Source organism: Polypterus senegalus, chromosome 6 (assembly GCF_016835505.1).
Source record: "Polypterus senegalus isolate Bchr_013 chromosome 6, ASM1683550v1, whole genome shotgun sequence".
NCBI lineage: Eukaryota > Metazoa > Chordata > Cladistia > Polypteriformes > Polypteridae > Polypterus > Polypterus senegalus.
In genome coordinates, this window is record NC_053159.1 from 132,366,199 (window position 1) to 132,392,070 (window position 25,872).

General features: G+C 38.1%; 1 protein-coding gene across 1 annotated transcript; it reads left to right on the plus strand.

Annotated features, from left to right (window-relative positions):
• The first annotated feature begins 998 nt into the window (after nucleotides 1-998).
• On the plus strand, nucleotides 999-22,774 carry smyd4 (SET and MYND domain containing 4). The gene is made up of 10 exons (XM_039757216.1): nucleotides 999-1,189; nucleotides 3,661-3,805; nucleotides 7,193-7,282; nucleotides 9,432-10,542; nucleotides 10,851-11,033; nucleotides 14,183-14,355; nucleotides 17,995-18,139; nucleotides 18,924-19,040; nucleotides 22,235-22,358; nucleotides 22,448-22,774. Exons 1-10 carry the CDS (start codon nucleotides 1,056-1,058, stop codon nucleotides 22,605-22,607), a joined length of 2,382 nt encoding a protein of 793 aa, XP_039613150.1. The 5' UTR covers nucleotides 999-1,055; the 3' UTR covers nucleotides 22,608-22,774.
• Nucleotides 22,775-25,872: the final 3,098 nt, after the last annotated feature.

Sequence of the window (25,872 nt, forward strand, 5' to 3'; positions counted from 1 at the left end):
CACAAAAGGTCAAAAACACAGAACACTTCATATTGAGGTGAAGTCGGCACAATATCTTACTGATTCTTTTTATGACATATATAACACAGTGCAAATGGTATTAATAAAGACTTCACCCATCGTGCCCAGTCCTGTCCTCTAGTCGAACAAATGGTACATGGCCATCAACAATCCCACAGCTAAATTATATACTGTGTGTTTCTACTATGAAAGAATTATTCAAGTGTATATTTCTTTCTACTGGTTTGCCTATTATGATTTGTAAAGCACTTTTGAACTACACTTCTCTACACTTTTACTTAGCTGTGTCTTTTTCAACAGTTGTATGCCTTTACAGTATTCAATAATGTTCCTGTGATTTATCTTGCATCGTCTTGTATTTTATTATCCTGTTGTTTTCAATTGCTTTGTTTGTGATATATTTGAAAAAATATTCTACTTTTTGAATTGGCATGAAATACCACACCAGTCCATTTTACCTAATAACGTTTAGAGTTGCAGAAACATGATGAGCTCTAGATGGAACGCCAGTTCATCGCAGCTAATGCGCATACATAATTATCCATACTAAGAAAACTTAAAGTTGTGAATTAACCTAACATGCGCATCTTTGTGATGCGGGTAGAAAAAAAAAACACATGTTGACAGGGGGAATACATGTAATGTCCACAGACATGGCTGTGACCCGAGAATTCGAATCCAGAAATCAGAAGCCATGCAAGAGAGCATTACACTGAGCATCACGTAGTTGCTTCATTCGTAATTTTGCATTATATTTGTCTAACTGCATGTTGATAGGGATTTGAAAGCATAAATGTCAACGAGCTCTGTACACGTGACTGTGATGACTCTAAAACGTATTAGATAATAAATTTAAAATAAAAAGCAGATCCATTTCTCTCGTGCACACGCTGCTCTTACCCAAGGCTGCATAGCCTGCCGGTTAATATCTTAGGTTGTGTTCACGCTCAAATAAGCCCGAGTGCATTGGCCGCCTATTTGTGACAACGTTCCGACCTGCGCGACTGTAAAGTCGCTGTATAGGTAGCTGTTCAATGGATCTTCCATGTCCTGAGTGGCAGTCTCGGATGTCCAGGCGCTGGGAATCCCTATCCGCAAAAAGTAAGCGACACTTAAGTGAACTTACACAGCTCGAAGATCTACTGGAAGAGACGTGCCGTTTGCTGAAGTGAGTATTAACTCAATGGAATATCGTGATGATGTGTTACAAAAGCGCAGCTTTATAGTATGAATAAGGGTTTATGTGATTATAAATTCCTTCATTAAAATATTTTAACTTTTTTGTCGGGACTATGTTCACATAAAGTAAGTATGGAATCCTATGACAGTTTTTCATGCAAACAATACCTGAACGCTCTACAAATGCGTATTTGAGCGGCAGTTTCACCATCATGCAACAGCGAACTGTCATTTTTTATATAAATCTTTGTTGGTATAATATCCAGTATGAGATACCTGAAGAAAAATAACAAAAACGAAATACAAAACATACAGCATCGTTATATTGCACAAGAATCATGCACTTCCTCGCCGTTAACTCTTTTCTTATTTTGTAAATGTTATACCTAGATGAAATTAATAGGTTAAAATAAAGTAAACTGAGATTCAAGGCTCTACAGTAGTGTTTAATTTTTTGCCTTATCGTTTTTTGTTCATTCCAATGTATTAATATAATGAACAGGTTCGATTTTAGATTATGTAATGTTACGATATCTTGGACGATTTACATTTATGAATCTGGAATTTACCATAAACAATAAACAAGTTTAGGATATACTACATTAAATATTCCACTGTCCCATTATTATAGAACGAAACATCTTTAAAACATTTAAGGAATTATTAACACCAGTAATTATCTTGAAGGAGGATTCAAGATTGCCCCAAAACGGGTTTGGGTAAATACATAAAATATAAATGAACAATGCTTTCCTCCTCAAAGTTACAAGATACATAGGTTAAATCGGTGTTCTTTATAAATTTTAGTAGCACCTGGTGTACTGGGGAAATACAATGAATAATTTTGAAAGAAACCTTTCAAAGTTTATCGGTAATACAGTACCTTATTGAGATCTGGTAAGCAAGAATTTGTTTTCCGGAAGGGTGTGGCACACAGTATTCAAAGGAAGGAACACAGAGTCTCAGGAAGGCACCAGAATCGAGCTTTATTGCATGATGCACACACAGGTCCAAGTCAAGTGAAATGAGTGTCCAATGATGGGCAAATCTTACTTTTATTACACGTATTATCTCCCAACATTCCATTCTCCGCCATCCTGCCTTCAACTGGTTCCACCAATATTTCCCAGCTTAATGGGTGTAGCATCTTTTCCTATACATAATGCCCACTTGACAGGCCCTGTTCCTGCCTAGTACCGGTCCAGTGCTTGCCACCAATATTTCCAACCTAAAGTTCACATTCCTCATCCGGAAGAGATGATTTTGCTCTCTCCTCCCTTCTGTGCATACCTGACCTTTAACTTATAATATATTGGTGGTTTCTAACTTATTCAGATACATAAAAATATATATATAGGCATGAGCCTTTACCAATTTAACCCATACGGTGCTAGTGCTCAATAAAATATAACACTTTTTTATCTGCTTATGATTCTTTTTTGAATACATGTTAATCATCAGTACTGCAAATCCCTCTAAATATTTGTTTTAAACATAATTTAGATTTTTTAAATCTGCTTCTACCATTCTGAAGTTTTCTTCACACCACTAACTTGGGTATTTCAGGTTTAATGAATAAAGGGACTCTATTGTGAGGATATTTTATATTCGCTTCAGCTTTACCAGATCTACATTATCAACCGTTCACACAGAACCAGGATGTACTACATCAGGGTATTCGTCTGGTTCCAGTTTCCCCTGAAAGGTTATTCCTTCAGCGTTTCTTCATATAGCACTGCAATAGTTTATTGAGTGGCTTCAGCATGTGGTTCCCACATTGTTGTCCTTGCCAGAAATGCATTATTTATTTTTCATGGGATGTCCTTGTGCATGAGAAGCACTATTGGAAAGTACTAACATGCTCAGTTAACAGGCCAAATCCATATCCACAACACAAATGAACTTGAAAATGGCACAATTTAATAAACCTCATTTTAATGTTGTTACTTTATTGAGAGTAAGTAGACTGAAACAAATCAATACATTTGTATAGCAAGGTATGACCAACCCAGACAAATAGTCAAAGAACCAAATCAAGCTAGATTGAAATGAACAAAGTGCCAGTTGATTGCAGTATTAATAGAATGCCCATATAGTATCATTTAAGAAAGGAAAAAAGGATTCTATTCACAAATTCATCATCAGTTTTCTAAACCCACTTTTTCCATTACATAATTGGCAAGAGTTGGAGGTTCTGTTGGCAGCCCTAGGCATCACATGGTATATTTATGTAACAGCTCCACTTAGTCTTAACTGGCTCAGTTTAGTGAAATGAGTTATACTAATGTATACAGAATGCCTTCAAAGTAGGACAAATGTGAATGGTGAAATGTTCATTTTGACAATGAAATAATAAGATTTAAAAAAACAAAAAAACCTGGCCATTTGGTACTTTGAATTAAACAAAGAGAGTTTAAGAATATTATATAGTATTATGTTATCTGTTGTTTCTTTACTTAGCCAAGAAGACACCGTGTTTCTTTTAGACCTATCAAAGAAGTATGATGTGCAGAAAGATCCAACTGTTGCCAATCACTTCAGGGAGCAGGGGAACAGCAGCTTCAGGAAGAGAGATTATGCCCAGGCCATGTTTTTTTATTCTAAGGTAATTGGCAAAGCAATAACATTTTCAACTAGAAATAACAAGATTTGAGCTACTTTATGGTGATGGAATCAGTAAGGTTTGAGTTTACAGCTGCTGAATTAGCAAAAGAATGTCTTTAGTATTATGTCAATAAAAACATGCCAGAAGCAGTCAACTTTTTTTCTAATGCATTGTCAATTTGCTTTAGTTAAGGAAAAAGCCCCTGACAGTTAATTTGCATGCAGGCAGAGGGTGAGGATTTATAAAACATATTCATGCTTATTTATATTGTCTGTGGTTATTTCTTTTAATGGCTGCCTGCATGGTGTTGAGAATCTTTCAGCGTACCATTTAACAATTTAATACATTTTGAATTTGTCAATGTTAATGATAGTTTTATATTTTTGTCTATTTGTTCACTGTGGATTTATTTTATTTATTAAAACGTAACAAGTACAGATTTACACTGCTTGATTTATTACCAACACCCTACTAGTGCCTACACTGTAATTTCACATGCACTGTGCAAATACTGTAGTACATGGTGGGTGATATTTTCATTTATGGTCCTTATCAGTTGTACCACTAAATTCATTAATTTGTTTATTTCCATCTTTGCAATATATTTTTGAAATATAACATTCTCAAAGATGCTTAATTGAGTTCAAGATCATGGAGGACTGTGCCTAACCAGAACAAATTGAAAGAGAGGAAACCTCCCCAGAGGAGGTACCAGTCAATTGCAGGGTGCACACATATTTAGTGAGGCTCAAATGGAGTGAACTGCTGCGAAGAAGAGAAGTCCTTGCCATTAGAGTCCTGATTAGTCATCTTGAGCCAACAGTGTTCTCCTTGGCTCAACTGGCAAAGACAGCTGCTTTCCAAACTCTGTGTGGTTTACAGACCTGGGTTTGCATCCTTGGAGCCCAGGACAACCTGTGAGAAAAGCACTGTCCATGTGAAGATAGCCTGTTTACATGTTCACACACCTAGTGTTATACTTACAATCTTTGGAATATAAAAGACATTGCAACTGTTAGAGATGTGCACATAAGCAACTATCCTGTAAAAATAACCTCTCACAAAACCCTTTCCAATAGTGCCAGTGGTTGAATTCATCTGTGCAATTAATGTATTTTAAGTTAGTTTCTAGCCACCATATGCCTTATGCAAGTAGGGATTTCCAGGAGAATTACTGATAAGCTGCTTTTTCTGTGGACTATTCTGTAGGAGTACAAGCAGCATGAGAGAGAGAGAGAGAGAAAGTGACATGACATGAGTGGACCAAAATACATTCTCAATGCATCTCTTGAATCACATGATCTTATTAACTCACAGCCATCTCTTTTTGCCTTAACCAGACTAAGTAACAAAGTAAATAATTGGAAAGCACAAGTCATAAATTAGATGAGAGATGGATAAAATGTCTTCAAACAAAAAAGGGAAAAATACATTTCTCTACGAGTTTGTGAAAATTAGCAGTTGATTTGGACTTCAGAGTGAGGAGCTACAGTGACTTCAGAGTGTGAAAGTAGTCTGCTCTGCATCTTGTTGACTAATTACATATGATGCAAGCAAGCCAAGACTGTTCATAGAATACTCAAATGATAAGAAATTTGAAATGGTTAAATTAATCATTGACGGCATTGGAGAAAGGTAAGTTGAAATTTTAGGAACATGGTGTAACTGTTCAATTTTAAACAATCCAACATCATAATTAACAGATTGATCCTGAGTTTTAATCCTCCAGTTTAATGTAACCAATGATATAAACTGTTTCACATTTTCTTTTTGTAGTAGTAGCGTGTTAGCCATTATGGATATAGTGAAAAGTCAAGATGCCTGATGAAGGGGCCTGAGATGCCTACTGTAATCTTTTCAGTTAGCCAATAAAAGGTGTCATTTTGCTTGACTTCTCTCTACATTTTATTTTTCAAATGCATATGGAGTGAAGTTAATATTGGCTAGCACACATAGAATAGAAGTGTAGTTTAGTAACTAACTTTGTCCATATGTTGGTGCTAAACACAATCTTAATTGTTTGTAAAGGTTTAGCCAAGTGTAGCATTTGCAGCATAGCAGAAGATAGATGGTGAGAAGAAGGGGAACAGGGCTGCTGCAGGAGTATGAGAGAGTCACAGGACAATTCAGCATCTGTACAGCTTGTGCTTCTATGTCAGTGCCATACAATTTCAAAGTCAATTCATTGAGTGAGTCATTTTCATCATTAATTGATCTCATTGTTTAATCAGTTGAGCTTTTTTCTTGTCCCATTTTGCATTCAGTAAAGTGCAAGAAATGTGACTCTTTTAATAAGAAATTAGTTGTATTTTTTACCATATCTTTAAATCCTTCTCTATCATTTTTTAATTCATTTTTCTGTAGAGAAAATTTGTCTTTTAATTGTAACCAAATACTTACATTTAACGAAAAGCATAACATACACCAGGAAAAAACAACACTAAATGTAAAGGCCATCATCTATTTTAGAACCATACCCACTTTTTTGCTTATAATTAATTAAACTTAAACAATCAGAATGTTACTATAAACAAAAATGATTAACTGCTATGTAGCACACATACATTCTTGATTGACTGAGTAAAAATGTAATAGCATGACTAAGGTTTGATTTGTGTACTGATTTACAAAAAAAAAAGAAAGAAAAATACATAAAAACTAGGAAATAACCACTCTGTTACTTAAGGTAGAAGTCCAATTAAAAGAAAATTAAAAAAAAAAGAAGTAATTGGTTAGGACAAAAACCAGAAAAAGAAAACCATTGTATTATATTTTTTTAATATGCAGATTAGCAGAGAATGTGTATACACAGAGGTGTTCATGGGAGCATCAATCGTTGGTGTTGGTGTTGGCCTGATTGTGGTGTGCTGAGCTGGACAAAGGTCTAGGGCCAGTTTTTGATCCCTGTCCTTCCTCATGCATGTCAAAAAGTATGAACTTATATTATCTTTCAAACTAAATCTTTAAAAGAAGGGTGCCATACTTGTCAGAATGGTAACATGTAAGGCTTTAGGCTATAATGGAATAACTGAAAACTATTATTATTCCAAATTTCAAATATGTTTTGGGCTAGAAACTATATGCTCATAGGATCTTTATTGTTACATGTACAGAGTACAGTGCAGTTCTAACTTATATGTGCTGACGATGAAAATAAGGTAAAATGTAAAAGAATTGTTTTTCTTATTTTTAAGAATGGAATATTTAAAATTAACCACCTAGCTATTGCACAAAATATCGTGAAACAGGTCAGAGATTTTTGTTCATGAAGCTTTAAGTTCTGACCTATTTATGAATTGTTTTTGGTTGATTTAAAAAAATGAGATGCAACATTTTTATATTCTTTATTGTTGGTTTTGTCAAAATGTTTCTTATTTTTCTTCTCAGGGAACACGTTTTGCCAGTGCAGGTAGTGAAACTCTAGCACTCTGCTTTGCAAACCGTTCTGCTTGTCTTTTTTATCTACAGCAGTACCAGGTAGAGTATAGCTACATTTTTGTGTTTTAAACAAAATAACGCTGATGTTAATAATAATACTTAGACTTAATACATTATTAAATTGGTTTACATCATTTTGGATAATTTTTGGAGAGAATTGCTGCCTTTGGTTACTCACTTTGATCCAGTGACTTTCCAGGTGTCAGTTGAATTCAGTATATACCCACCCATTGCAGTCTTCTTCATCTGCAATCATGAAAAATCTTTATTTTTAGGATGTTATTTCCTGTGTAAACAGATAGTGGACGTTTTCTCATTGCACTGTCCAACTTTGTACCATCCTCTCTGCAAGCACTAACTATAAAGTAGTTTCTCTATTGAGATCTGCAACATGTTCTGCAATTGGTTTTCACAAAAACCTGAGTGGGACCATAACTCTCATACAAATCGTGAACACAATATGCAATATGAGATGTCTGAAGTCACTTTCATTATTTTTAAGAGCTTTGCATGAGTCAAGATGAGTTTCTTCAAGGCATAGGTAATATCATTCATTCAAGGTTGTACTTCTTGAGTAGATAAAAAAAAAATATTAAGACTGAATGTGAAAGTGAGCAATAGTAACAAATGTGTAGTTGCTGTGATTAGAGTTGTTGGTAGTGCAGCCTAATTATAAAATAGACTGTAGAACTGGTGTTTTGATTTGACAGTCAGAGCCATTATAAAGAAGTTTTAACAAAAATGTCATAAACAGGATAAGTGGAAATAATAAAAATGAAATCTAAATATTATTGGCCAAGTAGGAAGAATGATAGGTAAAGCACTAATTTTAAAGTAAGACACTCAGTTTCAAAAACAAATTGCAATCACATCTATGACAGTATCATCATACTCTTGGTCAAAACTTGCATCTACTTTGCCTTTGTCTTGTGCATCACCTATAGCATCAACATTGTGAAAACTTATCAATAATATTATACCTAACTGGCTGTGTAAGCCCGTGCTGTAAAAAGTTCAGGGTCCTAGAAACTATTGAAATTGTCAGAAAAAAAATTGAAATGTAGAGATGTCAGGTAATTAAAAGGAACTACTCTGGGCATCTCTCTCCTAGGAGGTTTAGTTTTTCTGACATGCTCACATCGCTTGTTCAATTATTGGCTAAGCGAGCGTCTCTTTCTTCAGAGGTTTCGTTTTGCCGATGTGCTCACCTCGATTGTGTATTAGCGGCGGGAGGAAAAGTAAAAGGGATACCATTTTGCCAATGTGTTTGCCTCACTTGTGTATTAGCGGCTAAGCGAGTCTCTCTTTCATCAGAGGTTTTGTTTTGCTGATGTGCTGGCCTCACTTGTGTATTAGCAGCTAAGCGAGTTTCTGTTTCCTCGGAGGTGGAGCCCTTACTGCGATTCCACCTCTCACTTCCGGGCCGGATAGACAGACACACACATTTCCACATGTAGACGTTTATATATAAAATAATCATTCTTTGTTACAGAGCTTGCACAGAAACATATATTGTTGCTCTTTGTACTTTACAAAATTTTAAAAAAGAGGATTCCAGTTATCCCTCTGAGTTCAATCATTTCTTATTTTTCTATCATATGGAGATAATGCCCAATCAATAGAGAACTGGTTGGCCTGGAGGCAAGTAGCTCTTGTTAAAATTCCCAGAAGTCTTGCAGATTTCATTAGAGGCCAGTGAAAATGTTGTCCACTATTCTGATGTCTGTGAGGCACATGTGATTGTTATCTCTAACAAATTAATTATCACCCTATACAGTACTGACAGAAGGCAAGACTATGGTTATAAAAAATTTAATTGCAGTTTTGTTTTTCAAAATCTTTAGATGTTGCCTGACTTGTTTGTCAGCAGGGTAACTGCCAAAGAAACAAGGAACACAAAATGCGTATTAGGTAAATGCAGATTTGTCTAAGAGGGCCCTGCATTGGTTTTTTGACTTGTCCACGGTTTGATTTCTGCTTTCACATACCCTGAAATTGATTAATCAGATTTGGAGGGTGTAATGCTCTGACATCTAATGATGAAATTAGTTTAGCTTGCATTATGGGAGCAAAGGGCCAAAGCATTTATTATGAAACTGGGCTAACTTGATGAGGTATGTTGTAATTTAAAACTTTTAAGTTTGTTTTGTTTTGTCTTCCCACTATTTTCACTTGTCTTGACATTTAGGAGTGCCTGACCGACATAAGAAGAGCATTGGATTCTGGATACCCCAAACATCTGGAGCCTAAGCTTTTAAGACGTAGAGAGGAGTGTATCTTAAAATTGTCTGAAAGTGCTAGCAAAAACAGTGAATCCACTCATCAAGTCAGTGGACCAAATCTATGTGATCCAAACACTTTAAACAGATGCAAACAAGAGGGCTCCAACTTAAACAAGGCCGAATTAATTCCTTGTTGTTCTGCAGCTATTAGTCTTCAGTTTAACTCAGAAAAAGGGCGCCACTTGGTGGCAAAGCAAGATATTGCAGCAGGAGAAGTGATTTTGGAAGAAAGGGCCTTTGCTTGTGTCCTTATTAATGAAGAAAACACCAAAACAGGTTCTGAAAATTCTGCTCTGATGGCAAGTACCCAGGATTGGTATTGCCATCATTGCCTATGCAAAGTTACCACACCTGTGCCTTGTCATGGATGTAGTTATGCATGTTACTGTACAGAGATATGTAAGGATCAGGCTTGGAAAGAATACCACATCACAGAGTGCCCTATCAGTGGGATGCTACTTGGTTTGGGCATTTTTACACACTTGGCCTTCAGGTTAGCACTAAAAGCTGAGATGGAGCATACCAAAGAGAGCCAGGAAAGGACAAGATTAAAAGAGGTTGGATGCTTGAAGGAGAATGAGTTATATTGCCCTGTGAAGGGAACATGTAAAGGACTGGATCAAGGTGTTCAAACTTCAAAGATGGACAGAACTTGCAGCGGTGATAACAAGGAGCTTGTAAGCATTGACACGCCTTTAGTAATTCCGGGCTGTGATTTGTCAGGTTGCTACCAAGGCTCCTACAGCTCAGTTTATAGCTTACTTCTCCACTTTGAGAAACACACACCCCAAATGCGATTTCTTTATGCCATAACAGTGACTCTGCTATGGCAAATACTGAAAGAAGGTGGACAGCTGCCAGACTGCTGGAGTTCCTTTTCAAAGAAAGTTAGCAACGAGACCCAAAAAAGCATGTGGTCCTATCCACAGTTTAGTGTGATAGGTGTGATGTTGCTCAGGCACATGCTGCAGATGAAATGCAATGCTCAAGCTGTAACTACAGTGTCTAAATTCACAGGTAAGCCCAAATGCACTTCTTTATTTATTGTAGACCAAAGAAAATGTCAGGCAGACATTCTGACAAAACTTTGACAAATGTAGTGTCCTATTTAGTTTGAGTGCTGTTTCATATCTGGAAAGTACAAGAGTATCCATTATGCTTGTAATGGGTATTCCAGTTTATCTAGACCAAAAATCTCTGTATGGTTAGCCAATCAAATTTAGTATCATACTTTTGCTGATGGCGATTAGATGACTTTGATAATCTACTCACATTACTAAATTTTATTTTCTTAGTAATCAATCCCCATGTTCTTTATGTTTTAGGTATAAGTATTTCTTCTGTAGAATCTCAGGTGCAAACCCGTGTTGCTACAGGAATATTCCCCACTGTAAGTCTGATGAATCATTCCTGTGACCCCAACACCAGTATCACCTTCCAGAAAAACATCATCACTGTCCGAACAACTCGGCCCTTAAAAGCAGGAGAGGAATTACTCCACTGCTATGGTAATCTGCCTACCCTAATCTTTGACCTCTTCCTTTCTCTGCATGGCACCCAATAGACTAACTGAATGTAATTTGATGTGGTAGGATTTTGCTTGCATTTTATGCTTTTTTAACACAGTTTCATTTTACTCCTGTTTCTCTTTTCCTTTTAACATTTTATGTAGGCATTCCACAAATCTCTGAGTGCTAAGGATTTATTAAAATGCTATAATAGTAAATGGGCCTTTGAGTTCATGTTAAGTAAAGAAAGGCTGACTGTCTTGCTTTGTAAAGGTTGCTTTATACCAATTGCTTCAATGCAGATGGATGCTAAAACTTAAACCACCATGATCATAGACATACAATTGGATCCAAAAATCAAAAAAAAAACTTGCATTCTTTACAGGTTTTGAAATTCAAACCAGCTAGGAGAAGAAGAGATCTTACATTCCCCTACTATGCAAAATGCATGCCCCAACACTTGTAATCGATACATCTTTTTTTTAAACTTTCTTTTTCCATTGACAAGTTGCAAGGATCTCAAGAAATTTTTGTCCACCAAAGTAACAAGGCAAAAATCAGATGGGAACAGGGCCTTTGTACAAATTCAGACTTGCACTAGGCCAAACCAAAATTAACTAGTAACATGACCGTGTTGTAATGTGGGTTCCTCAGAGGCAATCCATGCAAATATAACTTCCTTTTCATTTTCTAAAATTGTCTTCAACTATCAGACAATTGTTTCTCTCCTTTTTTTCCCTTTGAAAACCTATGTGGTGGCGTAATGGGTTATCCACGATTGGCACTTTTGGTTGTGGGTTCATAGTTCATTGGAAAATATAACTGGCAACAATGTCATCTTCTTTCTTATTCTTTTTTCTTTTGTTGTGTATTTTGCAATACTCAGCATTTTTAAATGAAGTTTAAAATAGAGCAATGCAGACTGAAGAAGTAGCGATAGAAGTGTTTTCATGAAAGTTCAGCTACAAGACTTATGGCCGTGTCACACTGCATGACTTTTCCACTGATTTTCAGTTGTAGACTTCATTTACATAACGTTAGTGAGTAGGAGGCAGCTGTGGCTTATTCCTGTGACTATCTTTAAAGGCCAGAAGACCACAAGACCATCATCATCAAGTTCCTCCATGTGAACCCTGAAAACCATGAGGACTGATTGAGGTCATTTATTTTAGGTAGAATGCCTAGAGGGGGTTGGGTGGTCTCGTGGCCTCAGAACCCCTGCAGATTTTATTTTTTTTCTCCAGCTGTCTGTAGTTTTTTTTTTTTTTGTTTGTTTGTTCTTTCTGTCCTCCCTAGCCATTTGACCTTTCTTTTATTATATGTTAATTAACATTGCCTAATTTTTTTTTTTAATATATTTTGTCTTTTTCTCTTTCTTCATCCTGTAAAGCACTTTGAGCTAAATCATTTGTATGAAAATGTGCTGTATAAATAAATGTTCAATCAATCAATCAATCAACATTTATTTATATAGCACATATTCATACAAAAAAATGTAGCTCAAAGTGCTTTACAAAATGAATAGAGAAATAGAAGACACAATAAAAGATATTGTTGTTGTTATCTATTATGTAGTGGGACTCCGTCCAACTAGTCTGAGACTAGGTTTGATTTTGCCTTAAGTCATAGGAGCAGACTCTTGTGCATGCGAGAATTGAGAACTGATGAGTGCTCAGTAATAAGTCCCATGTGTGTAATGCAGCTACAAGGAATAAGAAATACAGATATCTTGGACCTGACAAACAAAAGAGAGACTAACCTGTCTGTTGTTCTGTGTTTTACATACCACAATGTAACAGGAAAAAAAAAAGACACAAAGGGTAGAAATTGTTCCTGAACTTACCATACTTGTAAGATGCAGCATTTTGGAGGTGAGAGGCTGAAATCCAGATGCAGGCTAAAGACGACTTGTTTGGAGGTTATGTCATATGATGTAATAAGTATGGGTCTCACATCAATGGATGCCCAGGACCACAAAGAGTGATGGATGATGAAATGGGGAACAACAGGCTCAACATGAGTTAGTATTTGGAAGGACATTAGCAATTAATAAATTAATTGTTGGAGTATAATTGTGTGCAAGAGACTTTAGATTGAACAGAAACCTTTATTTGATGTAGCGGCCATTATAGTATACAATAATTGTGTTGTAGAAATAGGACAAAAGAACTTAAAATTGATTTACAAATTGCATTTTTGCAGAAAATCTAAGTGATTTTCCCTAGGTTTCAAGGATGACATTTGAGCCTGCAAACGTTTGGCTTAGGTACAACTCTTTAGCTGCCAAGTCGCTCAGTAAGTGTGTTTACATGTGCTTGAATAACCCTGTTAGTCACCGAAACCTGGCATCTAAAATGCCATGTAAACCCTTATTCCGGTATCAGAATAATGTATATAATGTGCACTCTGTCAGCCTACACATTTATTTGCTTTGCACATGTTTTCAGTAGGCATGGGTACACGCATCTACAAAATAGATTTCCAGTGACATTTGTTCAGCCGATTGCATTATTCCTTCTACTGGCTGAAATTATCCCTCTCAATATTTCAGAAATTGTTAAATTTATGTTGATGAGCTGAACATACAGTGCTAAACTCAATAACACAATCTCGAGAGCAGTAGAGTAGCATTTTAAAAGTAATGCATGTTACCTAGTCAGATTACTTTTTAAAGTAACGAGTAGCTTAACCCAATACTTTATCTTATTGAAGTAAAAAATTCCTGCATTATCATTATTCCAGCGGCACTGGGTGTAAAACAAAAAGCACATGCACTATGTCCTTTGCTGGGCTCAGTCACACAGCCAAGCAGAAAAGAGTGAGCTGCATGCAATCCAGTAAAGGAAACCTATAAATACAGTAAAGCATCCAATTGACTAGACATGTTTTTAAAACACAAGAAAGTGATCACAGGCATCATGCTTATATTCGGATTCATGGTGGCCAATAAGGACGTTTAACTTTTTTTTTTTGCACTGTTCAAAGACATAAGTGCATTTTGACACAGGAGAACTACAGAACACAGATTTTTAAGAGACCACATTTCTGCATTGACTGGGTTATTCACCTTAACCCAGTTATGTGTGTGCATGTAAATGCACCAGTACACTTCCTTAGATGTTATCTTTTTCCATCTTTTTTGTCACTAGGTCCGCATCGCAGTCGCATGAATGTTTTTGAAAGGCAACATCTCCTGGAAGAGCAGTACTTCTTCCAGTGTCAATGCAAGTCATGCAAAGAAGAGAAGTCAGAACTCAGCGGCAATCTGAATCCTGGTGGTCTTTTTGGGATCCAGTGCAGTCAGTGTGGTTCATCTCTTATGGTAATTATTTTTGAATAAATTTATTGTTAACTAAGGTAACAGACAGTCAGACACACGATAATCCTGTGATATCCTGTCAGTGTAAATGAGTAAAATATTTTGGATAGCTGGCATGGACTAGGGCTGCAAGCAGAAATTTTAGAAATTTCAAGGCAAATATATATGGCTCTTTGTATATAGAAATATTCTTGGGCAAATATTAAGGAATCCAAGAGTTATAAAAAAAAATTAAATTAAAATTTAAATGAATTTAAGAAGCTGCAAAAAGTGATGTTTTTCCATCATTGGCTTGAAAACAACCCTTAGGAAAGTTTTCTGTCAAGGTAATATATTATTAAATGACACTTAATTAAAAGTTTTACAATATGCGTGGCTGATGTACACAATCCAATGAAAATTCATTGAATTTGTTCAGTAAAATTTAAAATGCCTTGCACAGTAAGACCTCTGATAAACAAAACTAGCACTTGTATTATATTCATAATTAAAGTAAATAAATAGGCTACCATCCATCTGTATTATTGTAGGATGAGTGGAACTCGCCAAATTTGTTATTGGATTGGTCTACTTTCGCACCTTAAGCTTAACACACACATGCACATAGATCCTATCCACATCCACGTAAGAGGATGGAGTCACTGCCAGTCACTTCTTAGCCACATGGGGACTCACTGTCTTTGGCATCAGCATCATACAGGTGACCCCAGATATAACCCATGCTCCCAAAATATCCTAGACTCATGAAGGCTGAAACATCTTTTGGTTGTATGCCATTTACCAACCAATGATGCCCTCCTTCTATCACACTACAGTACACCGCCAAAATTTGCGGGGGTTACGTTCCTAGAGCTCCCGCGAATTGTGAAAAACTGTGAATTTTGGATGTGATTAAAAAAAATGCCAATTTTTATAGTTTAAACCCTAAATATGCCCCCAAAATGCTTTAATTTAATTTCAAACTCCGCTTAATACATTACCTAAAAATAAGAATGTAAAGGTAAACCCGTATACTGTATAGTACTATACTGCTATGTCTCCCACAGTGCTAGAATGTAAAATACCGATGTTACCGTTATATGTACTGTTATTCATGCAAGCGCGTTTTCATTGCCAGAAGCCTTAGAAGGTGCAGGGCGTTTTGGTGGCATCTTGGGGCTTTAAACCTTAAACCGCTACATACTTGGGGGTTCATGTAAACCTGGACACCAAATACTTTTTTGCTGCACTTTTTAAGTAAACATCACAATTCACAAAAAAAACATGAAATTTTAATTGAACACATTTTTTTCATGCAAAAGCATAACAATTACTGCAGCACTGATCATTTTACACACTGCTAATTAACTGAAAAAGTAAAAGTATATCACTGAGCCAACTGCGCTCGAGTTGGCTGCACACAAGCACACAGAGGTAAGCGTTGATGCTTGCAGGCTAGTCTAGTGCAGTGGCTCAATCCCAGGTACAGTGAGGCTGCAGGGTGTCACGCTTGGGTCACAGAATTGCACAGAAACACAGGAGATTGTAGAGACAGGAACTTTATTCAAACACTTCAAATAAACATGTCTCTTTCAGAAGTAAAACGAGTTCAGTATGCATTTAGTTCTCGATTAAAGAAAAGACAAACATCATAAGGGAGCATAATGGGAGCGGGACCCCCAACAGGAGCAGAGGATGTCTGGGGGAGGAGAGAGAAACAAAGCAATTAGCCAAAAAGGACAGATGCTGTTCATGCTTTTAAGTAAGCGTAGCGCGAGAAGCATATCACGTGACAGAGCAGCCGCAAGTAAGCCCAGCAAGTAAGGGAGCAATGTGAAGGTAGTCTATCAGCATTTTTTAAGAGGGGTTTTTTGAGGAGCGTCCGTGTCTTCTAGGGGTGCGTTCCACCCCCCTGCTCACAAGGAGCTGGCAGTGGTCATGAGCTGGCTTCTCAGTGAATGTATGGCACTGACTGATCAGCTCCTGTGTGCTCGAAAATGGCACAGGGTTAAGAGGAACAAAACGGAAAACGCAAGAACACTCAGCTGGAGATGCATCACAGTCAATCAGCAGCAAGGAGAAATGAATAACACTAGCAGTCCGGTGTCACTAAGATTCACACCGGTGAGAAGACGGTGATTTATTTATTTTTATGGTGGAGATTCCCACCAGGGATGAACCCAGCCTTGGATCGACCTGCACGCACTCAAAAACAGAAAGAATGTAATTAAACAAATGAAATAAATGAAAACAACGATACCACCCCTGTTCCTCTTACAGTGAGTACACATTAAATACAACAAAGCACAAACAAAACATACAGTAAATCATGTAAAATGGCAAATGATGAAATGTAATGATGAAAATAGATAGTCCAGAGATCTGCACGCTGAATGGGAATGTAAAGATAGTCCTACCGCTAGTTCCTGAAATGGTGAAGACGGGTGGACAGGTTCAAGAGCGCTCCTTTCTTTGCAGGATGGCCATGAATCCACTAACAGGCCTCATGTACACAGGCAGACGGGAGACAATCCAGACACCAACCATGAAATGATCCAGGACAAAATGAATAAGTACAGGTAACCCAACAGTAAGCAGACAGACAGGAACTTCAAACACAAATTACAAAAACTTTTTTTTTGCTTTTGGTCACTGGCCCCCTTCTTAAAAGCCGTGCTGACATCCTTTGACCCCAACAGCCCCAGCACCCTCGGCAGAAAACCAATCGGAGCCACTGCAGGGACTGCTGGGAGTTGCAGTTTCAAATTCTATTGGCTACTTTTACCATCCAAAGCTGGGTTTTCCTCTACAGTTGCTTACTGTTCTCTCTACAGTACAGTATTGCCACGAAAAAAGCCATAAAAATTGTGGAGGATATTTGCGGTTTTCGCTAACAATTATTAGATAGGTTCTAAGGGAAAATCTGCGAATGACTGAGGCCATGAACTCTGAACCGTGACTTCACGGGGGTCTGCTGTATTTTACCGTTGGGGTGCCCCCCTCAGCCTGATAACTGTGTATGCAAAGAATAGCACTGATTTTCCTTACCGCAGACACCCTGTATTTACTTTATTATTTTAATCATGTTCAATATAGAGACAAAGTATAGAAATTTAATAGCAACATGGTGTTCATGATACAATAACACAAGCAGAAGAAAGTACAATAAAAAATATAAATAGATTGCAAAGTTGTGTGCATATATACAGTATATATATTCTTACAAAGCTCATTGAAAATCATCTTTTTGGTTCAGTGGTCAGATTTATGCATAAGTTGTATTACTAGCTGTACCGTCATTGTTGGGACAATCGTGTCATTTTTGGATCTTTTTAAGGAAGAGAATAAAGTATATCCTCCCAAACAAACCACGGCTTTCTGTTTCCAGCAAGGTCAACTTTAAGTACTTTTATAACATTTCTAAAAGAATCACAATATTTTTCTTAACTATCTTGTAATACTAATACATCCTGTTTACCCATGTTCTGCAAAAGTATCTTTTATCCGTGCAAATAATGTTATTTGAAAGATTACACTGTATAACAGGGAGAGGGGGCACTGTTGTAAGTAATCTAATCTGGCTAGTGAAAGGCAGCAGCTTCATAAGATTTGCCTCAGAGGTTGATCAAGAGGCTGCTATTCATTTCTGTGTTATTATTTTAGTCTGCCAATAAAGATGGGGAAGAGTATTGCTGTTCCAAGAAATCATGTGGACACTCTGTATCTCAACAAGAGATTCTGAAGCAGGTGGAGGGGATAAGGAAGGGCATCCAAAGAGCAGTGTTGCTGATTGAAACAGGCCAACAAGGTAAGAGGTAGACTCAAATAGACTAGAGAGCCTTTTTCAGACTTGCACAATGCAGCTGCTTAGGATAAATTGATTGTTGACGTTTACCATTTTTGTAGCATACTGTATATAAACCAGCTGAGCATCAGATCATGTTTTGAGTGTCCCCTGTAGAGTGCATGCCTCCTACTTACAGAGACATAGCAAGGAATATTTTGACCACTTTGAACTTCAGATATTTTTGTAGGGCAGTAAGATGTCTTGGCAGGTAGTTTTTCTCACCCTATGGTTTCCAAGTCTCCTCTGGGTTTCTCCATGTGTCATTAGGCATGCAGTCAGAGTAAGTGGCACCTCCAAAGTGTTCTAATGCTTACTAATGCAGTTGTTTCCGTGTGTATGATCTGTGATATTATCCCATTCTACCTGGGTTTATTATTTTGGCTTCATGTTTGCAGCAGGGTCTCTGAGATACTTTTTAAATGTTGCACTGAATAAGAAAAACATCTTACTGCTTGGAATAGGATAATGCAAATAAAAATGATGATAGCTTATCAATTTCATGGGCCTGATAGAAATGCTAGATCATCAGGAGGAACGTTTCACAGACCCTATTTTATTTTTCTTAGTCAAACATTCTAGATGTATGCTTTTATTTTCATTTTACTTTATCTGAGAATTTTCACTAAATATTAAATTCTTTAGTACAATTAAGTAATGAAGAAACTAAACGGGTTGATTTAACAAATTTCCATAATAGCTTGAAAACTATGAGCAATCTAATATGTGCTCTCATGTCTTTTCACAGATCAGGCTCGGAGCATCTTGCAAAAATGTCAGAGAGAAGCATGGAAAATTCTGATTCCTACTCACCCTATGCAAGGAGAGATTGAGGACTGCATAGCACGTGTATTTGCTGTCATGGGTAAACTTTTAATTTTTCTTTTGAGAATGCTAACTACCAGCATGGGAAGTGCATTGAAAACTGTCTGCCCTTGTCATTACAATCTCTTACTGTCCATAACCTCTCAAGAGCACTTGTCTTCTGCCATCCCCATACCTCATGAAAAATTACTTTATGGCTTGACTTCCAGTAGTCCTAAATTATAGAATTTTGTTCTCCATTTGAATCAGAGCTATAGTCACAACAGTAATCAATTAGTCAATAGTGTGAAAGGAAGAACAAGTTAAAAACATACAATTTATGTTGCATGTAAGTTTAAGTGTGTGTGTATATATATATATATATATATATATATATATATATATATATATATATATATATATTGTGGAGGACTGCCGGCTTCCCAGGCCGGTCCGCACCCCCAGGCCGCCAGGAGGAGCTCTCCTGACAGCAGGATCGTGCCCCGAGGTCCAGCAGGGCCTTATGGACTTTGTATTGTGTTTGTTTGGATACCTTGGGGACCACCAGGAGTCGCTGTGGGGGGACTTATGGGCTCTGTTGTGCCTTATGACCCGGGAGTACGTCACGGTCACATGACGGGAAGGAATGGCGTGCTCCCGGGGTGAAGTAAAAGACTGATTGCCCTGGCCTGGAAGGAATAAGGAACTGTGGACTGCTGGGACAGGAACACCTCCGGGTCAGGGGCTATAAAAGGACGGTGCCTCAGTCCAGACACTGAGCTGTGCTGGGTGGGAGAGGAGCAAAGTGTCTGGGTGAGGAGGAGTGGTTTATTGTGTTGGAATTAGTGATTGTTTGTATGAGTAGTGTGGAAGGTGCTTGGTGCACTGTGGGAAAAAATAAAAAGTCTTGGACTTTTACCTGGTGTCTAGAGTCATACCTGAGGGTTCAAGGGAGCACTAGCGCCCCCTACTGCCACAATATATAGATATATACACAACACTAAATGAAAGTGGATTTATTTTTTTTTTGACACTGATCAACAGAAAGTCTCTGTAATGTTAAAGTGAAAACAGATCTCTGTAAAGTGATCTAAATTAATTAGAAGTATAAAACACCAAATACATCACATAAGTATTCACCCCATTTAATATGATACACCTAAAACATCATTGGTGGAGCCAATTGAGTTTAGAAGTCACATAATTATTTCAATGAAGAGTACCTGTTTAAGATGAGGCATTTCAATTACTGTAATATAAATGCATTATATTTGATAAGTACAAGTTAGGGGATGGACATAAGAAAATACCCAAGTTACAGAATAACCATTGGAGTCCAGTTAAATCAGTCAAAAAGAAATGGAAAGAGTATGGCACAGCTGTAAATCTGTCTAGAGCAGGCTGTCCAAGAAAAAGTGATCATACAAGAAGACTTATGAAAGAGGTCACCAAGGGACCTAAGACAACTCTGAAGGATTAGCAAGGTACAATGGCTAAATTTGGAGAGACTCTGTAGACAAAAATTGTTGATGGGTGGTTCACCAGTTGCCGCTGTTTAAAAACATCCATGACATCTAGGCTAGAGTTTGTCAAAACCCAGACGGGAGATTTCAACATCAGTTGTAAGAAGGGTCTGTGGCCATCAGACCAAATGTCACGTTTGATGTAAGCCAAACACTGCACATTATGAAGAACACACCGTTCAGACTGTGAAGCATGGTGGTGGCAGCATCATGCTGGGGAGATGCTTCATTTGCAGCTAGGGTAGAGGGTAAAATAAATGCAGCAAAACAATGGAAAATTCTGGAGAAGAACCTGATGCAGTATGCAAGAAATTTGCACCTTTGGAGATGTTTGGTTTACCATCGAGACAATGATCCCAAGAATAAAGCTTAAGGTACACAGGAATAGATTAAAACAACAATGTTAATATCCTGGAGTGGTTGAAAATTTTATGACTGGACTTGAAAAGGTCTGATCACTCACAATTCCTGTGCAACTAGTGAGAGCCTGGGCAGTTTTGTAAAGAAGAATGGGAAAAATGGCAGTGCCAAGATGTCCAAAGCCAATAGAGACTCTAGTCTGTCATGACTATGCAAAGGTGCATCTATTAAATACTGACTTAAAGGGGTGAATACTTATGTGATTAATTATTTCTGTTTTCACTTAGAGATTAGACTCATTTTCTGTATACAGGTAGTCCCCAGGTTACGGACATCCGACCTATGACTTACGAACGAGGCCGCAGCTGTGACGCATGCGCCTCAGTAACTGCCGCTCCGTCATCTTCGGTCTGGGGATGCTGCAAGTGGTAGCTGGAGGGAGGTGATTTCGCTGCTTGCGCATTGTAGTGTTCCTCAGGCAGCTCCTGGCGGCAAGCGGTGACCCATGGTCCATTCTCACCGGCGCCACAGCTATCGCTCGTGTGCAGGACGATGGTTCGCTGCCCAACCACTATGCCGCCGCAGCTACTGCTTCCGACTGGACGGTTGTGACTGAACGGAGGCCATTGAGGGTGAACGGGGTGGTGGAGGTAGCATTGCAGTGTGCCTCGGATGGCTGCCTGTTGAATTGGGGTTGGACGATTCACTACCCGCATTTGCCCGCACCGTGTTCGTTTTCGGTGGGCAGATGCTGCAGGCAGTATACTGTAGTGGAGGTGATTGTGAATTGGGCTGGTGATGAACCCCCCGTCTCCACCCCCATTCATTCTCAATAGCAAGCCTGCGTTGTACTGTTACGCACATAGCAGGAAGTTGTCTCTTGTCAATACATCAGATGTGTTGACTGGTGCCTTCCTGCTGTGATAGCATGTACAGTGCTGTGCAGAAGAGCTCATCTTAACCTTTTGTCTTCACCCTTCTACAATGTCTCTGAAACACAAATCTGATGCAAGTGCTGGTGATACAGTAAAGAAGAGAAAAACCATCACCATTGAAAATAAAGTAGAAATAATAAAAAGGTCAGAGAGGGTTGAAACTCCATCATTCATTGGCAGAGCACTTGGTTACAGTCGGTGAACAATAGCAATTTTTAAAATAATGTACTTGTTCCGACTTACATACAAATTCAACTTAAGTACAAACCTACAGTCCCTATCTCGTACATAACCCGGGGACTGCCTGTATATAATTTTTTTAACTCAAATTTTGATACTTGATGTTGCGTATGTTTTTCCCATTTCACTCTATTGATGTTTTATGTAGATAAATATCCTTATTGGGTCATCCCTTTCCATTTTGTGAATTTATGCAGAGAGGTGGGATGACGCAGCAACTCATCTTAGCCGCAGCATTGAACTAGTCCGTAACCAGTATGGCAAGAACAGCTTGGAATTGGGACATCAACTGTTCAAACTGGCACAGCTGCAATTCAATGGGTAAAGTGGTTTGTAACCATCTTTTAATTTAAAATATATAATAGTAATAATGAATGCCACCTAACTGATATTATTTGTACTACTTGCAGCTGTGTCTTGCCACAGGCTCTCTCGACCATCTCTGAAGCAGAGCAAATCCTTACTCTACACTGTGGGCCCAACTTCGAGTTGGTACAGGAACTGCAGGAAATGTCGCGGTGTCTCCAGGATGCAGTAAAATCGCAACAATGTTTCAAAGAATACAACTGAGAATTTTGCACCTTACACAATTCCAGCACATCAGGAGTGACAGATCAGTGATTACAAAGCATATCTCGGAGACGTCTTACATTCGTATAGTGCTGGCTTCATTAAGGCATGGTTTTACAAAGGCTGTAAAATCCCAGAGCAATAAACATTTGTTTGTATCAAAGTAACTGGAGGTAGTGGATTCTGAGCCTCAGCTAGTGCATCTGTGATGGACACAAGGCCTGGAATGCCTTGTGTTCTTTGTTGAGCACCATCTGCTGGACCTTGTGTTTTCTGAAAGCAAATTTGAAGTGTAAATCACATAGGCCTCAGAAGAGACAGTTCCAAGCCGACAAGTATATAAAAACAACTGGTTTGCAGAAAGGCTAGAATTTGCTTTGTCATTGTACCAAAAAAAATTATTCAAGAAATGCATTTTGGTGATCCTGTTGTTGCAGAAAAATGTAAATTAATGTTTAGCTGTGTAATAGCTTATTAGTACTGCAGTGTGGATCAATAAGTGTGCAGGAATCCATATGTGAAGGTGGAGCAGCATAGTCATCTTACATAACATCCCTCAAAACTGCTTAATCTACCTCAGGTTTGCTGAAGGCCAGAGCCTATCTTGACAACACTGGGTGAAAGGCAGGAACTAGCCTTAGACAAGAGCCAGTGCCCCATAAGTGCTAATTCCTACCTCATTTCCAAATAACCTGCATGTTACTGTAAATGTGATAGGAATATCTATCCATGCAGAAAATGGGAGAATGGACAACAAACAGACAAAGGATTTAAAGTCTAGGGGCATTACCCTCATTTCCAAGAAATTGACAGGCATGAACCAGGACGGATCAGGACTAGTGGGCAGATAAACTGAGACTTTAAAAACCAAAGAAAAACAGTTTGTTAAAACAGGATTCACAGTGCTCAAAAACTGCAAACAGTGCACATTCAAATAAATAAGTTAATAAATTGTTGAAATAAATTCCTAAAATACAGTATGTGCTGTCTTGGGGTGTTCAAGAAATAAATAAGACAAATCTAATAAAGTTAAAATCCTCCAGCGGTTGAGAGGTAACCCTTCCAACTTCTATCAATATTTTCATCAGGACTCTGGGAGAATTCAGTATTGCAGCCTGCTGAATCCCCAGTCCAATGTGCACGTCTGAAACGCAGTGCTAACTGTTGCTGCACTACCTTCACGTTCAACAGATGCCACCAACTCTTGAGCCCCCTGCCTTCTCCCTACTTAAGCAGTCCCTCTCCATCTTGTCTGCTCCAGTGCTTGACAGACAAGCATACAGCCACGCCATTGAACGTCCACACAGCAGTCGGGCTGACTCTGTGTGTTAATAGTCAGCCTGTCGGAGACTGCCCTTTCCATCCTCCCTCAGATGCCTCTCTGTCCAGTGATCACTTTCTCTTTCTCTCTCTCCTTTTCCTTCAAAAGAAAAAATCTTTTTGATCGCTAAACCATTTCCCTTTTATTTTCCTTACTGCCCAGTTGGTGCCTACTTAATATCACGCTGTAGCTCGACCTGCAATTATCTGATTAAACCAGGAGAAGCTAAAAACATCAGATTGTGTTAAATTCAATTAAAATCATTAAACAAATTAAGAATAAAACATTCTCCCATACATGTCTTACCACAGTTTCATTATCTTATAGTGGTAAATTAAGCTAAAAATTGGGTTGCTTTGGAGGAGAGATCTGTAAAACGCCCGGGCTCCTAGAAACTATGGATTCTGGCACTTCAATCAATCAATCGCATCGGCTGTGCATTAGCGGCTAAGCAAGGTTCTCTTTTATTTGGCGGTTTCGTTTTGCTGACCTGCTCGCTTCCGTTGTCTATCAGCGGCTAAGCGAGTTTCTCTCTCTTTCTCTCCTCGGAGGTCTCATTTTGCCGATGTGCTCGCCTCGCTTATGTATCAGTGGCTAAGCAAGTTTCTTTTCTCGGCAGTTTCACTTTCACGACAGAGTTGCTTTCTTTGAGCTTCACCCTGTAACCTTGCACTTCCGGGCTGGACAGACAGGCACACACATACACATCCGCGTGTAGATGTTTATACAGTAGAAAGCCACATTTGCTTCTTTTTGTTATGCAAGTATGTAACAGTACCAACAATTGAAGAAGCAGACAATGTTGCTTACTGTCTGTCACTGAACTGTACCCCCCTTTCCAGGAGAACACTGACATTGAACAAGCTTCCTAATGTGCCACTATACAAAATGCAATTATACAATAGCATGTGTGTTATGCATTTGTAAAAGTCTTCATTAAACAAATAACTTTATGTATTGAAACAGAAGTATTCAATTATGTCCAAAATGTCCATACAGACTTCAGTTTTTTCTCCATTGTATATTCTCTCATAGATGTACAGTTGTGCTTGAAAGTTTGTGAACCCTTTAGAATTTTCTATATTTCTGCATAAATATGACCTAAAACATCATCAGATTTTCACTCAAGTCCTAAAAATAGATGAAGAGAAAGCAGTTAAACAAATGAGACAAAAATATTATACTTGGTCATTTATTTATTGAGGAAAATTATCAAATATTACATATTTGTGATTGGCAAAAGTGTGTGAACCTCTAGGATTAGCAGTTAGTTTGAAGGTGAAATTCGAGTCAGGTGTTTTCAATCAATGGGATGACAATCAGGTGTGAGTGGGCACCCTGTGTTATTTAAAGAACAGAGATCTATCAAAGTCTGCTCTTCACAACACATGTTTGTGGAAGTGTGTCATGGCACGAGCAAAGGAGATTTCTGAGGACCTCAGAAAAAGAGTTGTTGATGCTCATCAGGCTGGAAAAGGTTACAAAACCATCTCTAAAGAGTTTGGACTCCTCCAATCCACAGTCAGACAGATTGTGTGCAAATGGAGGAAATTCAAGACCATTGTTACCATCCCCAGGAATGGTCAACCAACAAAGATCACTTCAAGACAAGGATGTGTAATAGTCGGCGAGATCACAAAGGACCCCAGGGTAAGTTCTAAGCAACTGAAGGCCTCTCTCACATTGGCTAATGTTCATGTTCATGAGTCCACCATCAGAAGAACACTGAACAACAATGGTGTGCATGGCAGGGTTGCAAGGAGAAAGTCACTGCTCTCCAAAAAAAACATTGCTGCTCATCTGCAGTTTGCTAAAGATCACGTAGACAAACCAGAAGGCTATTGGAAGAATGTTTTGTGGACGGATATGACCAAAATAGAACTTTTTGGTTTAAATGAAAAGCGTTGTTTGGAGAAAGGAAAACACTGCATTCCAGCATAAGAA